Source organism: Euphorbia lathyris, chromosome 3 (assembly GCF_963576675.1).
Source record: "Euphorbia lathyris chromosome 3, ddEupLath1.1, whole genome shotgun sequence".
Lineage (NCBI taxonomy): Eukaryota > Viridiplantae > Streptophyta > Magnoliopsida > Malpighiales > Euphorbiaceae > Euphorbia > Euphorbia lathyris.
This window is the reverse complement of record NC_088912.1, coordinates 82,478,373-82,493,100: the sequence shown is the minus strand read 5'-3', so window position 1 is coordinate 82,493,100 and position 14,728 is coordinate 82,478,373. Positions and strand designations below refer to the sequence as shown.

The following is a 14,728-nucleotide window of genomic DNA, read 5'->3' as shown; positions in this document are numbered from 1 at the left end:
CAATGCCCAGCTTGAATTCTTTACTGTTAGAAATTTTCACATGCATCTTTGAGTCACAGGATGGTTTGAATCTATGTTTCAAGATTGCTCGTCCCAATCAGCTTGGATGCCCACAAATTTCGAGCACAGACCTTGATGAGCGTTTACAGATCACATACCAATCAGTTTGGATACCCACAAAGTTCCACTCAAACCTGTTAAGCAGAGTTTCAACGCCTTACCACTCGGACCAATGTCCATTGGCAAATTGTACTATTTTTATAGTATGAAATAAGAGCAAATTTGACAAAAATAAATAAATTCATTCATTGGGGATGGCTTAATGCACTCTACAGAGTCACTATAGGCACTGATATAGACTACAGTTTAAGCGGGAAAGTAAATAAGAAAGACGATAGCGGGAAAAACAAAACACAACAGAAATCAAAGGGAAGTTCATGAAGGACAAAGGGAAGAGATCTGTGGACGATAGGTATTCCAAATGGAAGACTCTGGTTCCGGTCCTCTACGATTGGCTCACCAACCATAACCTTGTTTGGCCATCTCTCTCTTGCCGGTAAGTATCTTCTCATTTTCTCTTTTCCTCTAGGGTTTCTATTTCTGCTTCTCTTTACTCTACATTTCGGGAAATGCTTATTCTTAGCTCCAGTTTTGCCTTCGTAATTTCGAAATGTGTGCGATTGTTTTCTTCTTCTTCTTATGTTTGTTTGAATTCGGATTAAGAATTGTTTTACTGTTAGTAAGAGGGAAGAAATTTTGACGGTGTGTTTCAAATAATTCCATCTCATTTTACGAATGAATGGAGCTAAGATTTTTCTTTGTATTACCTTTACTTCAAATGTTGATTGGATAATTTCATGGTTTTGTATGCAATATTTTGCTATTTTGGTTTACTTTTCCTTTTAGTTTTTTTTTAGCTATTCTTTTAGTTGCTTAGAAATCATTCCAGGAGTTTATATATATTTGTAAAATCTGTTCTAGTATGTGCGTGTTTGGATAGGTAAGAATTCGGAGTAGTTAAATGTAGAGTACGCATTTGCTTTGTGTTTCTGAATACTAAAGTTTGATTACTTCATGTTTCTCTTGCTAGCCATCTCCATCTTCTCACTGTCACTTTACCTCCTGAATGTTTATCAATTGGTAAAATATTTGGTTTTCCTAAGATTTAATGTCTTTCAAGTGTCCTTATGAACTTTGATAACTTTTCATCATAGTTATTAAAGGTGCGCCTTGACATCCAGAATGACAGGCGCAGTCGCCCTGCATGCGCTAGGGCGCATTGTCTGCCAAGGTGCAGTTGCCAAAGGCCCGCCTTGGTGCAGTTTTTAGGGATTTTTGAAGTTGGAAATATATTATACAGAGGTTTGAAAAAAAAAAAGGAAAACAAATATTAAAAGAGGAATAGGTTATACACGTTTGAATTAATTAGAAGAGGAAGAGACAGTCTTATTAAAAGAGAAAGAAGTATTGTACAACAAATCACAAGCAGAAGCCGAATTCAAACAGAAACACAAGCAGTTGTTGATGCTTTGGATGAGGAGTGCGATAATGCCGAGGAGTGATGAATTTGGAGAGTTTTTGATGAGGAGTAGAACTTAGAATTTAGTATTCAACTTTAGCTTTGTAATATGGGGTTTATTTTGCATTTTAAAATTTATTTGTAATTGAGAATATTGTCATGGTTTAGTATTCATTGTATTTTTACGTTAGTTTTATAGTTTTATAATTTTTAATTTTTTTTTGTAAAACTGCGCCTTGTGTCGCTATAGCACGCGCCATCGCTGTGCACCATGTGCCTTTAATAACTATTCTTTTCATGAAGATTTATAGAGTTCAAGTTGTGTTAAGGTTTCTGAGAAACGTAGCTTGACTAAGGACATTTAGACAGGATATCTGCTGTAAAATGCTTAGTGTACATAAATGTGTTGTATTTGGCTGAGCTATTGTTGTAGTGTTTGGTTCGTTAGTCATATTGAGTGGAACACATGTATGCTAGTAGTGACTAGGTGTATGCCAAAGCTGAGCAAAGTCAGGTGAGGAGACTGTATGAACACCAAATTATGGATTGAGATTCTCTTAACATCTTGGGCTGGCTAGGGTTAATAAATATATAATTGTTGTAACACATTTCTTGAGACACTGATAATTATAGCTGCTTTGCTCCCATGACCATCGACATGTTATCTGAGCCACTTAATCTCTGCAGTGTGTTTCTATTGGTATCTCTTTGCATTTGATATTTCATCAGTATTGCTGCACAGATCACCACAAATATATATGGTAAATGCCTTAGATGCTTGTTCCTGTGGGTATTCTTCTTTTATGTTATTCAAATAATTTCACAGTCATCTGTATCCACAATTGCTTCTTATGGATATGATTTGATCTCCTTAGTCATCAATGTGTGTTGAGGATGCATTTAGATAGAGGCATGCGTGAGCGATCTTTCAACTTTCAAACGCCTGTGGGCTGATCCTTTATTTTTAATATTTTAACTAATAGATGGGGTCCACAGCTGGAGCAGGCAACTTACATGAATCGTCAGCGTCTATACCTTTCTGAACAGGTTATACAATTACTTTTTGCACATTTTTATGATTTTATATGCTTCATGTAAATTTAGTTTAGACAAATGGTGAAGGTTAAGATTTAAATTGTGTCCCCTTTGAATTAAGTAAATTAGTTCTTAAACCCTTTCTTTTCTTATTGGACATACAAGGGAAGGCAATAAGATTAGTCCCGTGTTTCTTTCCACTTAATTCAAGAAACAATTGTAGCCTAAACAGCTATTATGAGAGATTGAGAGTAAGTGCTTTCAAATTTGGTGTTGACCTGTGGATCAGTTTTATAAATATTGTAAAAGGGCTACAAGGTGGAAAAACTCACTAATTTCTTCATGTTGCTATCATTTCAGTGCACGATATAGTTCTCTGTCAGATCTTAAGAATTCATCTTGAGTAGAAAGAATAGAATTGAGAAGAGAGAAGAGAGAAGAGAGAAGAGAGTACAGAATTAAGAAAGAGAGTTGAGGAAAAAGTTAATATTCATCATTGATGCCTTTGCCTTAGCAATTGCTTGACCTTATATCAGCAAAAGTGGCTGAGGTCAGCAACTGTTACACAACACCTACAGAATTACAGTTTGCCTAACAACTTAGCTAAAAGATAAAATAGAATGATAACAATACATAAAGCAGAACCTCACAAAAATAGGAAAATACATAACAGACTTGACAACCAAGGAAATAGAATAACAGACTCAACTTAAAATAAAATAACAGGCAACTAACTGGAATTCTGGTAATTCTCCTTTTTAGTCCTCCTTCTTTCTTGAGTATGTGACAATACCCCCCATGAGCACATTCTTGTCCCCAAAAATGATAAAAGGTAGGGAACTGATGGCTAATTGCAGTCTCAGACTCCCAAGTGGCATCAATGGCAAACATGCCAGACTACAAAATCAATAGTTGCTTCATAGGAGCGTCATTAAGTATCACAGTACGGAAGTTAAGCACCTTTTGAGGCGTGATGACCCATTCATCATCAATGACCGGTGGTAAAGTAGTCAGTGCTGGAGTAGAGGGTTTTAACTACCTTTAAACAGAACTTGAGAAAGACTAAGTCTCCCACTTTAAACTTCGTATCTGTTCTCTTCTTGTCTGCATATTGTTTCATACGGTTCTGGGCCTTTGCCAGACAATCTTGTAGGATCTTGTTCATGTGCTCCCTTTGAGATAACAAGTCCTCCATAGCTGCAACTGAGGATGTAGCAAGAGGCAAGATAGGTAATGTGGGACTCATGCCATAAAGAGCCTGAAATGGGCTCATTTTGATGGAAGTGTGATAACTGGTATTGTACCAGTATTCAGCTAAGCTCAACCAAGATACCCATTGTTTAGGATGAAGGAAACACATCTACCGGAGGTAGTTTTCCAAACACTGATTCAACCTCTCAGATTGAGCCATCGGTCTAAGGGTGGTAGGCACTAGTGTAATGAAGCTAAGTGCCTAACAGTTTCATAAACTCTTTCCAGAAATTGCTAATAAAAATGTTGTCCCTGTCAGAGACAATTGAATGGGGAACCCCATGTAGCTTAAAGATATTATCTAGAAATGCTTTAGCTACAGTTGCAGAACATGGTAATTTTTCTATGAAATCCATAGCTATGTCTTGCCAAGCCCCTTTTGGTATAGGCAATGGCTTAAGTAAGCAAGGTAAGCTACATGCTCTGCCTTACACCTCTGACAAGTTTCACAAGCTGCCACCCATTTCACTAGAGTTACCTTGATGCCAGAATGCCCTCCAAATGTAGAATTATGACAAGTAGTGAGTATCTTACTCCTTAGGTTTGTTTTGTGCCCAATGTAAATGCGCTGCTTGCATTTAATTAACCCATTTTGTAAGGTGAACTTAGCATTAGTGTGTGGTTGAATCATAAGTTGTTGCAGCAACTGGGAAGCAGCTAGGTCACCATTGTAAGCTGCTTGAACCTCTTCCAACCAAGTAGGGAGAACTGAGGATATAACCAATAACTGAGAAGGATCCTCCTCCAACCTTATTATCTACCCCTTTCTTGTATTGAATGCTAAAGTCAAGACCCAATAACTTTGACACCCCTTTATGTTGCAAGTAAGTGTGTAGTTTCTGGTCTAATAAGTGTTTAATGCTTTCATGATCAGTTTTGATCACAAAAAGGGAACTCTCAAGGTAATGTCTCCAAGTGGAACAAGCCTGAAGTATGGCTAGTAGTTCCCTCTCATAGGCAGCAAGGCATTGGTTTTGTGTGCCAAAAGTTTTAGATAAATAACATATAGGCTTACCATGTTGCATGAGTACAGCCCCCTACCACTGGCATCACACTCAATTGCGAAGTGTAAGTTGAAGTATGGTAGGGATAAAACTGGGGCAGAAGACATTAGATGTTTGAGATGATTGAAAGCAGATAAGGCAACATCATTCCAAACAAATAGGGTTTACTAATGGATCCATACCCTTTAATGGATCTAAAGCATTAATGGAAAGAGTGATATGCTCTTCCTCCTTGGCTCCTTCTTCCTTAACATCCTCCTGGTTCTCTATGTTTTCTTCCTCTATTTCATCAGGACTGTCCTCAGCATTGAGAACATTAAGCTTCTTGTTGGTACATTGATGACCAGGGAAATACTTGTCCCCATATTTGTAGCATGCTCCAGGAGTTCGTTTGAAAGTTGTGCTTTGGTATGGTTTAGATTCACACAATTTAGTAGTGGGTGAAGTATTTGTGTTGTTGGAAACAGGGTATTTGGTGGCTGTAGATGAACTGGGAACCCAGGGTCTAGTAGGAATTGGAGATCTAAAATTGGGTTTGGGTTTGATTAATTCCAAGAGATCTTTTATATGAGATTCTACTTGGCCTGTTTCATAGCTTCATACAAGCTATCAGGTTCAAGCTTCCTCACTACAGATCTGACCTCAGGTTTGAGTTCAGTGAGAAAACTAGATACATAGTATGATTCTGTGATGGTGGGATGCTTCTTCTCCATTCTCTGTTTGATAGATTCGAACTGATCTTGATAAGCAGCCACTGTGGTCTCCTCTGTGAGTTGCTCAATCTGTTGTACTGCATCACCCACCTCTGTTTCTCTAAAACGCTTCTCCACTTCCTTTATAAATTCATTCCAGGTCACATTTGAGTGACTAGGAATCCAGTTCTTGAGCCATCTCTCTGCTCTGCCCTGCAAGTAGAGCCCAACCAGTTGAATCCTTCTAGATTTCTCAACTTCGAAAAGTTGGAAATACTTGCTGCATTTGCTCACCCATAGCTCCACCTCAGTTCCATCAAAAGATGGTAAATCACATTTAGAAAACAACTTGTTAAATGGAAGGGTTCTTGGCTGGTTTCCATCTCCAGTTTTAGAACTAGGGCCGCTACCCAGGATTCCCCATTCTGGGTTGGTAAAATGTTTTCCAGGGTTTAAAATTTCGTTAGATGAAGATGGGGAAGGAATATTAGATTCAATGTTTGGTTGTATGAGTTTAGCCAAGGTGGTAATGGATTTCTGAAACATTTCCTCCAGATGTTGTTGAGAATCAATCTGGTCCTTCCTCATTTGGTTCTGCTCCAGAATGATGGATTCAATTCTCCTCTGTTGAGCAGTTTGGACATCTTGGAAGCGAGCTTCCATCTTCTCCAGTCTCTGCAGTAACTTCAGATTGATTGTTGAACTGGGTGGCGAGATCCTTAATCTGTTGCTCGAGAGCTTCCATGGCTGCTTGGTTTCTTTTTGCTGCTCTGGTGATATTATAGGTACCATTTACCATGCATAAAACTGGCCGGAGGAAGAGAAGTCTCTGATACCAATGTCAGATCTTAAGAATTCTGACTTTAGTTTCCAGATCTGGAATAGAAAGAATTAATTGAGAAGAGAGAAGAAGAAGAGAGTACAGAATTAAGAAAGAAAGTTGAGGAAAAAGTTAACATTCATCATTGATGCCTTTGCCTTAGCAATTGCATGACCTTATATCAGCAAAAGTGGCTGAGGTCAACAATTATTACATAACACCTACAGAATTACAGCTTGCCTGACAACTTAGCTAAAAGACAAAATAGAACGATAACAATGCATAAAGCAGTACCTCACAGAAATAGGAAAACACAACACAGACTTGACAGCCAAGGAAATAGAATAACAGACTCAACTTAAAATAATAACAGGCAACTAACTGGAATTTTGGTAATTCTCCTTTTTAGTCCTTTCTTTAGTATGTGACATTCTCTGTGGTGCATTCTCTGGGAGATTCTTACTATGCTTATTTCCTTCTCTTTTTCTATTTTATCCAGACTGATGGCAGCGTACCAAATACTCTTGTTATTGCAAATGTTGAGGTTGTTAAACCTAGGGTTGCAGCAGCAGAACACATAGCACAGGTAGTATCATATGAATAAAGATTGCTTCCCCCTCTTTATGTGTTGCTATACTAATTAAATATAGCTTTGTTCGGTTACTTGGTCTGCAGTTCAATGAAGAAGCACGCTCTCCCTTCGTAAAAAAGTATAAAACTATTATACATCCGGGCGAGGTACCTCTGTCTTCTTAATGTTTGTATTTTGAACTTTTTCCTTACCTTTTGGATGAACTTATCAACTCCTAGAGAAGGAAAGTTGTGTTAATGTAAATTTATTGGTAGAAATTGTCTAATGCGTTAATAGGAAAATGCTTAGGAAGGAATATGGCTTTTTTAGAACTATTAACATAAGGAAAAATCTATTGTAATGCAACTCTAGAAAATGAAAGGAAAATTGGTATATCAAATTCGTTCAGATCATAATGTTATGTATTGGAATGGCCTCTTTGGATGCATTGGAAATATTACTCATCCTTTGGACTTCTAGTTTTTAAAAACTGAAGAAACCATTTTTTTCATGTCCAATGGGTTTAAAGTCTTCCTCTGAATTCTTGCTGCTATGAAGATTTTTAGGATGATTGTTTTCACAAACTCTGTAGCTCTCTTTGTCTATCTATACATCCATGTGCTGTGGATTTTTCTGTGGCAATTTTACCTTGCAATTATATTTGTATTCTTACTGCAGTTTTGTCTATATAAAGTTTTAGTTGACTAATAAGTCCTCTAATACATTCATCATATTTCATAATCAATATATTCTGCATATGAGAATGAAGTTTTAAGCATTTGGTTGTGTAATTTACAGGTGAACAGAATAAGGGAGCTGCCACAGAACAGTAAGATAGTGGCTACACACACTGATAGTCCAGATGTAATTTTTTTTTTCTAATCTACTACATCAAGAGATTTTGAGATTATTAGTTAAGTTTCACTGTGGTTGCTAGTTACAGTTAATGTAGTTCAGTTTTTTTTTTTTTTTTTTTATATTATCGATTTACTCAAAACAGGTATTCATTTGGGATGTTGAGGCTCAACCTCATCGTCAAGCTGTACTAGGAACCACAGCCTCTCGTGCAGATCTGGTTTGTCCCGCGGCAATCAATTGTTATTTCCTTTTCCTTTTTTATATTTGTAAGTTCATACATGTTATAACTTATGGTTATATGTAGTTCTTTTCTTTTTACATTTATATAACATCATTAAAACATGACAGCTTTTATACAGGTGTAATAAACAAATAGAGATGAATAAACTCTGTATTCATATATTTTCTTAATCCTTAGCAAATCCTATTTATCTACAGTAGCATGCTATACAATGAAACTGTATTTATGTTGATTAACCTATGATTTAGCTACACAAAAGGAAAGACAACTATATGACAACTATACAACTCTGTAACAACAGGAATCAATGGTTTATCATTATATTGCAACTTTAACAAACCTTGAGAGATCAAGGGATCTGTTTTTTATATTTAAAGAAAACTTATTCGTTTCACTGATTTTTTGATTCCTTGTTTTCTTTTGAACTCAATGCACATGTTAACCTGGCTATATGATCTTGCAGGTATTGACTGGGCATAAAGATAATGCTGAATTTGCTCTTGCTATGTGCCCAACTGAACCATTTGTGCTCTCTGGAGGTTGGATATGATTTTTATGACTTTCGAATCATAAATTCTTGAAATTCTCTTGCCTATTATAATTTTTGTGTAAGCAATAAACTATCTTTGGGACTTGACATATGATTCTTGGTTGTATGAAATTAGTTCTCACTATTTTCCTTTGCATTTGAAGTTCTTAGCTTTTTAATTGCAGAAGCTATGCATATATACTGCGTCAGTCATAAGATGTTTGTCATGGAACCAATTGAACTAAAAGCTCGAGCTGATAGTTAAGGCCCAATCATAGATCTCATATTAATCTCCGACACACCCCCACACGCGAATGCCCACTGGGCTTTGAAGCGTGCACAACACAGGCCCATATTACCATGGCCTGCAATTAAATTAACAAATCGGAATCGAACCCTAGACCACTTGGTCAAACGGGCTCTGATACCATGTCATGGAACCAATTGAACTAAAAGCTCGAGCTGATAGTTAAGGCCCAATCATAAATCTCATATTAATCTCTCACGATGTTAAAGTCTTGATTCAACTGTGTGCGTGTGCGTACCAGGAGCACGTATAAACATGAAAAATCAAGGAACATATTGTTGTTTTGTTTTATTTTCATGCTTATTCCGTTAACGTGGATCTCCTGATATGCAAATTGCTTGTCAAGTCGGAATCTACAATATCTTTGGCTGGAATTAATATTATTCACTATATTCTAACAAGTTTTAATGTTTAGGCAAGGACAAGGCAGTGGTGTTGTGGAGTATACAAGATCATATATCTACCTTGGCAGCTGGAGCCATCTCCTCAAACACTCCCGGACCTGGTTGCTCCAATGTCAAGCATGCATCTCATGCTGGTGGAGCTAATGATAGTCCTAGGATTGGGCCCCGGGCTATTTTCCGAGGACACAAAGATACTGTTGAAGATGTTCAATTCTGTCCGTCAAGGTATTTTTGGCAATCAAATTCACCAACTGATATTTATGAAAGCATTTAAGAATTCATGAATTTCTATCCTTATTCATGGTAGGTACTGAGGGCGAGCCTTGGCGCAACGGTAAACGTTGTTGTCGTGTGACCAAGAGGTCACGGGTTCGATTCTTAGGAGCGGCCTCTTGCCAAATAAATTGGCAGGGGAAGGCTTGCCCCCAGTACACCCTTATGGTGGGACCCCTCCCAGGACCCTCGCTCAGCGGGGACGCGTAGTGCGACCGGGCCGCCCTTTTTTTATTCATGGTAGGTACTGCCTGTCATGTAGATTGCACTTTTTATTGAATTCTAGAGCTTTTTCTCTCTATGTTTTAGACAGTAAATGTTGCACTGAAATTTAATTTGACCTTTTCTCCTTTGCAATTTTCTCACATATTATTTGCTTTTTTTTTTTTTTATGTAGTACATTTGAATTCTGTAGTGTGGGTGATGATTCATGTCTTATATTCTGGGATGCCAGAACTGGCCCTCGCCCTGTTGTCAAGGTTCAATTCCTTCTCTTCATGCTTTTTGCTTGTTCCTTTACACCACCTTATTTTCTTGATGACACTATTAGAAAAAGCATATGATGCAGTATTAGGCCCTATTATTTGAGAGAGGTAACTTAACAAAAAAACAAAAGAAAAAGAGTTAGCTAGCCTGCTATCAATAGATGATCATTGACCTGGGCTGAGGTTGTATTTAAGAAATTTTGGCTGCAAATGAAACAGAATGGACAAAAAGTATGTATAGCCAGTGGCAATAAATACTTTGATACTAAACTTTGACTGAGTTAATATTATTGACAAATATGCGTACTGCTACATCGAGTATCCTTGTATTTATGGAAATAAATACAATACAAACTTAAAAGTCTATTTGATCTCTTGGTTTTCCTGCATCTTTTAGTGCATATTATCATTTCGACTGCATGTGAAGTTGGCTTTTACTGGTTGTTTTTGTGCTTTCTTTTTTATGTTTTATAATTAGATTTGAATCTACTACTTCCATTTTCTTATATTTGGCATTGATTCCTGCATTTTATTTTCTTTTTACATTGTTTTTTCTTATAACCTGGCAGGTTGAGAAAGCTCATTATGCCGATCTTCATTGTGTTGATTGGAATCCTCATGATGCAAATCTAATTCTGACAGGGTAACTATATTTCGAGTCCTTTTTTTCTGCACATACTCTTTCATATGGAGAATTTTGATCCCTATATCCATATGATTTAATATGATGAACAATATGTGATTATGCCTGTGTTTGCGGCCTGTTAATGCATATCATTATACCCCTGTTATGATGAATTTAAGTTAATGCAATTCAGTATATTTCTGGACATCATTACATTTACATGTTTTCCTTTTTACTTCAGGTCTGCTGATAATACCATTCACATGTTTGATCGGCGAAACCTCACTTCTGATGGGTATGGATCACCTATTCATATATTTGGGGGTCACACTGCTGCTGTCCTTTGTGTACAGGTTTGAAATGCTTAAACTGATTGTTAATTTCTTCACAAACATTATTACTTCAATTTTTTTTTTTTTACTACTAACAAGATTATGCATAATGATGCATTTGTCTCCAGTGGTCTCCGGACAAATCTTCTGTCTTTGGAAGCTCTGCAGAGGATGGCATTCTTAATGTCTGGGATTATGAAAAGGTTGGAAGAAAACAATTTTCTGCAGTACATTTTCTCCCTCTATCAAGCTTATGTTATAAATACTAAAAATAGAAAGAAAAACTGGCAAAAAAAGCACCTCCTTGAGAGAAGCCATACAAAAAGAACGCCAGGACTATGAACTGTCCATAGTATTCCTATGTTTTATGTGTTGTGAAAGCTTATGATTTCATTTTTTCCCTTGTTCTCATCTTGGTGTTGGCATCTCTAATTTTCTAAGAATTGCATATTTGATGATCTCGTTATCTTTGTAGGTTGGTAAAAAGCAAGAGTCTATGGGGTTGAAACTGCCAAATGCACCTCCAGGGTTATTTTTCCAACATGCTGGGCATAGGTACGGAAACTAACTTTATTTCCATGAATATTGGTGAACTCCACCCCCCGCGCGAGTGGATCCATGTAATGTTTTTTTTTTTTTTGTAATTGCTCTATTTGTTTACTCTAACAAGATTTTACTTTTTTATTTGGTCCTATTTATGTATATAGGGACAAGGTTGTTGATTTTCATTGGAATGCTTCTGATCCATGGACAATTGTCAGTGTTTCTGACGATTGTGAAAGTACTTCAGGAGGTGGAGGTGGCACTCTACAGGTAAGGATTTTCAATTTGATTTAATGGAGTCTGAAGTGTCATTGTTGCTTATTAAGTTAGCCTGTCATTGTCAAATTTCTCTGATGCAGTTTCCTTTTAGTGTTTTGTCAACATAGCATAATTTTTGAACTGTAGAATTACCCTTATTGATTTATTTTTATGGTTTTCTTTCAATTTTCATCTACCTGTGCACATGTCCTCGCAGAGAACTTCAAAATACTGTTAAAACTTGTTCTTTATTCTTAGCAAGGATAATTTTCTATAACCGTTGATGATTATTGTTTTATTTTGAGGAAGGGTATGAGGTGTTTTATGTACATATATCCATGTTTTTAAATAGTATGGGAGTTTTTTTGGATGTTTATGTGTGGAAGTTGCTAATGAGAGCGAAGGTAAACCTTAATAGGCCATTGGTTTGCCGTCTCCATCACGGTGGCAGCTTGGTTAAGGAATGTATTGCTATGTCTTGTTGCTTTCTGCTTAAGTATAGGTCCCAAATATGTCATGGTACCGGGTGTACTCTAGACCATTTTTCGTGTGAACGAGGTACAATGACTGTAATAGGGTCATTTTCAAGAGACATATATCATATCATTAGTGCGAAAGAGGACCATATTTGTAGATGGAGGTGACAAATCCATGAAAGTGCTCAAATCTTCTGCCGGGTTGAGCATTGTGTATTGTTTGTTTACTGAAATGTTGTTGACCTGTTTTGCAGATATGGCGGATGCTTGATCTTATTCACCGGCCTGGGGAAGATGTCCTCGCGGAACTGGATAAGTTTAAATCTCACATCCTTGGCTGTGAAGAAAGTTAGAACATAGTACTTGTTATGAAAATTGAAATGCTGAAATTGAAAAGTGCAGAGCAACTGAGTGCGTTAGCGTAATCCTCTTATATCTTGTCAAACTCGTTTATGGCTTACACTCTCCATGAACGTAGCGTCCGGTGGGATGTCATACGTTACCATTGTTCGCAATCTTCATGCTTATATTTGGGTCCTCTGTTGAATTTTACTCTTTATTCCTGTTTTAGTGTTGAAACTGTACCTTTTTTTTACTTCCCGATCAGATGCACAAGGCTGCTTGGAGGTGGCTATTCGTGTAAATGGGATGTATCGTGATGTATTCACTAATACATTAGTGTTCAATGAGTCAATCCTAACATAGATTTAAAAAGTTTCCTATCACTATAGGCTCTCCAAATTTAACTAAAACCTCTTTATTCAATAGTTTGCCGTCTCTAATTTTATACTTAGACGTGTAAAAGTGTGTAGAAGTATGAGAGAAAATAATAACTTCAAATATATGTATCATTTTTTTTAACTTCAAAAATTTGCATGTCATTGCAAGTCAATTCTATTGATGTGTTAAAAAAATTGCATGTCATGGCAATTGGCTGAAAGTCGGAACTTAAAATGGGTATATGCATAAATTACTGATCGATTTTGTATTATTTCTGTAGACAATTTAGATTTTCCTTTTTCGTTGCTCGATTTGTCATTTATGAATGGTTCTTTTATTCAGTTGCTTGTTTAATTCATCTAATTTATAAAGCTTCAATTTTCAAATTAAGTAGCGAGCCTTGTTGAATAACTTAAAAAAAAAATACAAACACATAAGGAAAGAGAGTAAATTGTATGTATTACCAATTGGAAAGTAAGCTTGAAAGTACATGTGATAATTTTTTATAAAAAAATATGATTTACAGAGATAATAAAATTGATATGATGTGATTAATATGAAATTTATTTTTGTTTACATTTATGATTCATATAGACAAAATTAGAAATTGCCTCTGTTTGAAAGTTAGTAGAAGTCATTTACAAACTTGGCCAGTCAGAAGTCAAAACTTTGACAAAAAAACATAGAATAGAATAGTAAACATGGTTCCTTCGATCTTAAGCATGAGATGGCCTGATTTTCAACCCAAAAGTAAGTAGACTATATGATTTGTTTATATAATATTATGAAGATATATAGGAATAAATAAATAATAATATAATAGTGGTGAAAATTGTTAATCCTAAATCTTAATCAAAGTTGTTAAAAGAGGGTCCTGGATTAGCTGATAAATCACTGTTGCTGAGGATTTTGATATTAGTTTTTGTTGGGGTTCGTTCGATCCGCTACATTTATATAGAAAGATCGTGTGATAGGTTTGGTGCATCATTAATTCATTATCTCACTTGGCAATCTGATTTACTGATGCACCACAAACTTTTTTAATGAATTTTTCAATTTAATTTAATTATATTTTTCAATTTAATTTAATTTAACTGTTTTTTAAAAATAATTTTATTTGAGAGAATTCATGTATAAGAAAGAACTGAGCTAAATATAGTAAATAACTTTTACCCCAAACAATGCTAGGGTTTAACAATTTCCTTTACAATTAAAAACATCAAATTTGTATTTTTTCCACCCAACCACTGACATATTAGTACCATGATAATCATTAAATTTTGTTTCAGATTTTAAATGGTTTCCCAGCTAATAAATTTTTGATACTAATAGTATAATAAGAGTTCTAAAAATGTTTTTTTTTTTTTTAATTTGGACAATTCGCGTTACATTTAAAATTTCTTTACCTCACTATTCGAATCTATGACATGTATTGATTCAAAACCGAACCGAAAAACTGAAAACTCAAAATTATCAAAAGAATTGACACCAACACTAAACCGAGTAACATGTAAAATCGAAATATAACCAAACCGGAATATTTTGTTCGGTTTTAAACCGAATTTAGTTAAAAATAAAAGAATAAGTAAAAAACACTATGTTTCCTTATTAAATTTATCTCAACAAAAGAATTTGAAATACTTTATAATAAAAGTGATACAAGTCGTGTTAGTCGAATTATCTATATAGATCATGTCACCGTGTAAAAATTTGACAATCCTAGTTAGGATTAGTTAACCTTAATCGGATCATCTGAGTAGGTCGATACATATTACTATAATCCAT

General features: G+C 35.7%; 1 protein-coding gene across 1 annotated transcript; it reads left to right on the top strand.

Moving 5' to 3' along the window:
* Positions 1-287: 287 nt before the first annotated feature.
* LOC136222930 (WD-40 repeat-containing protein MSI4-like) lies at positions 288-12,948 on the top strand. The gene is made up of 15 exons (XM_066010618.1): positions 288-556; positions 2,503-2,566; positions 6,821-6,907; positions 6,997-7,059; positions 7,691-7,756; positions 7,893-7,967; positions 8,455-8,530; positions 9,243-9,456; positions 9,902-9,983; positions 10,559-10,632; positions 10,856-10,967; positions 11,075-11,149; positions 11,422-11,501; positions 11,654-11,759; positions 12,478-12,948. The coding sequence occupies exons 1-15, from the start codon at positions 438-440 to the stop codon at positions 12,574-12,576; spliced, it is 1,392 nt and encodes a 463-aa protein (XP_065866690.1). The 5' UTR covers positions 288-437; the 3' UTR covers positions 12,577-12,948.
* The last annotated feature ends 1,780 nt before the right edge of the window (positions 12,949-14,728 follow it).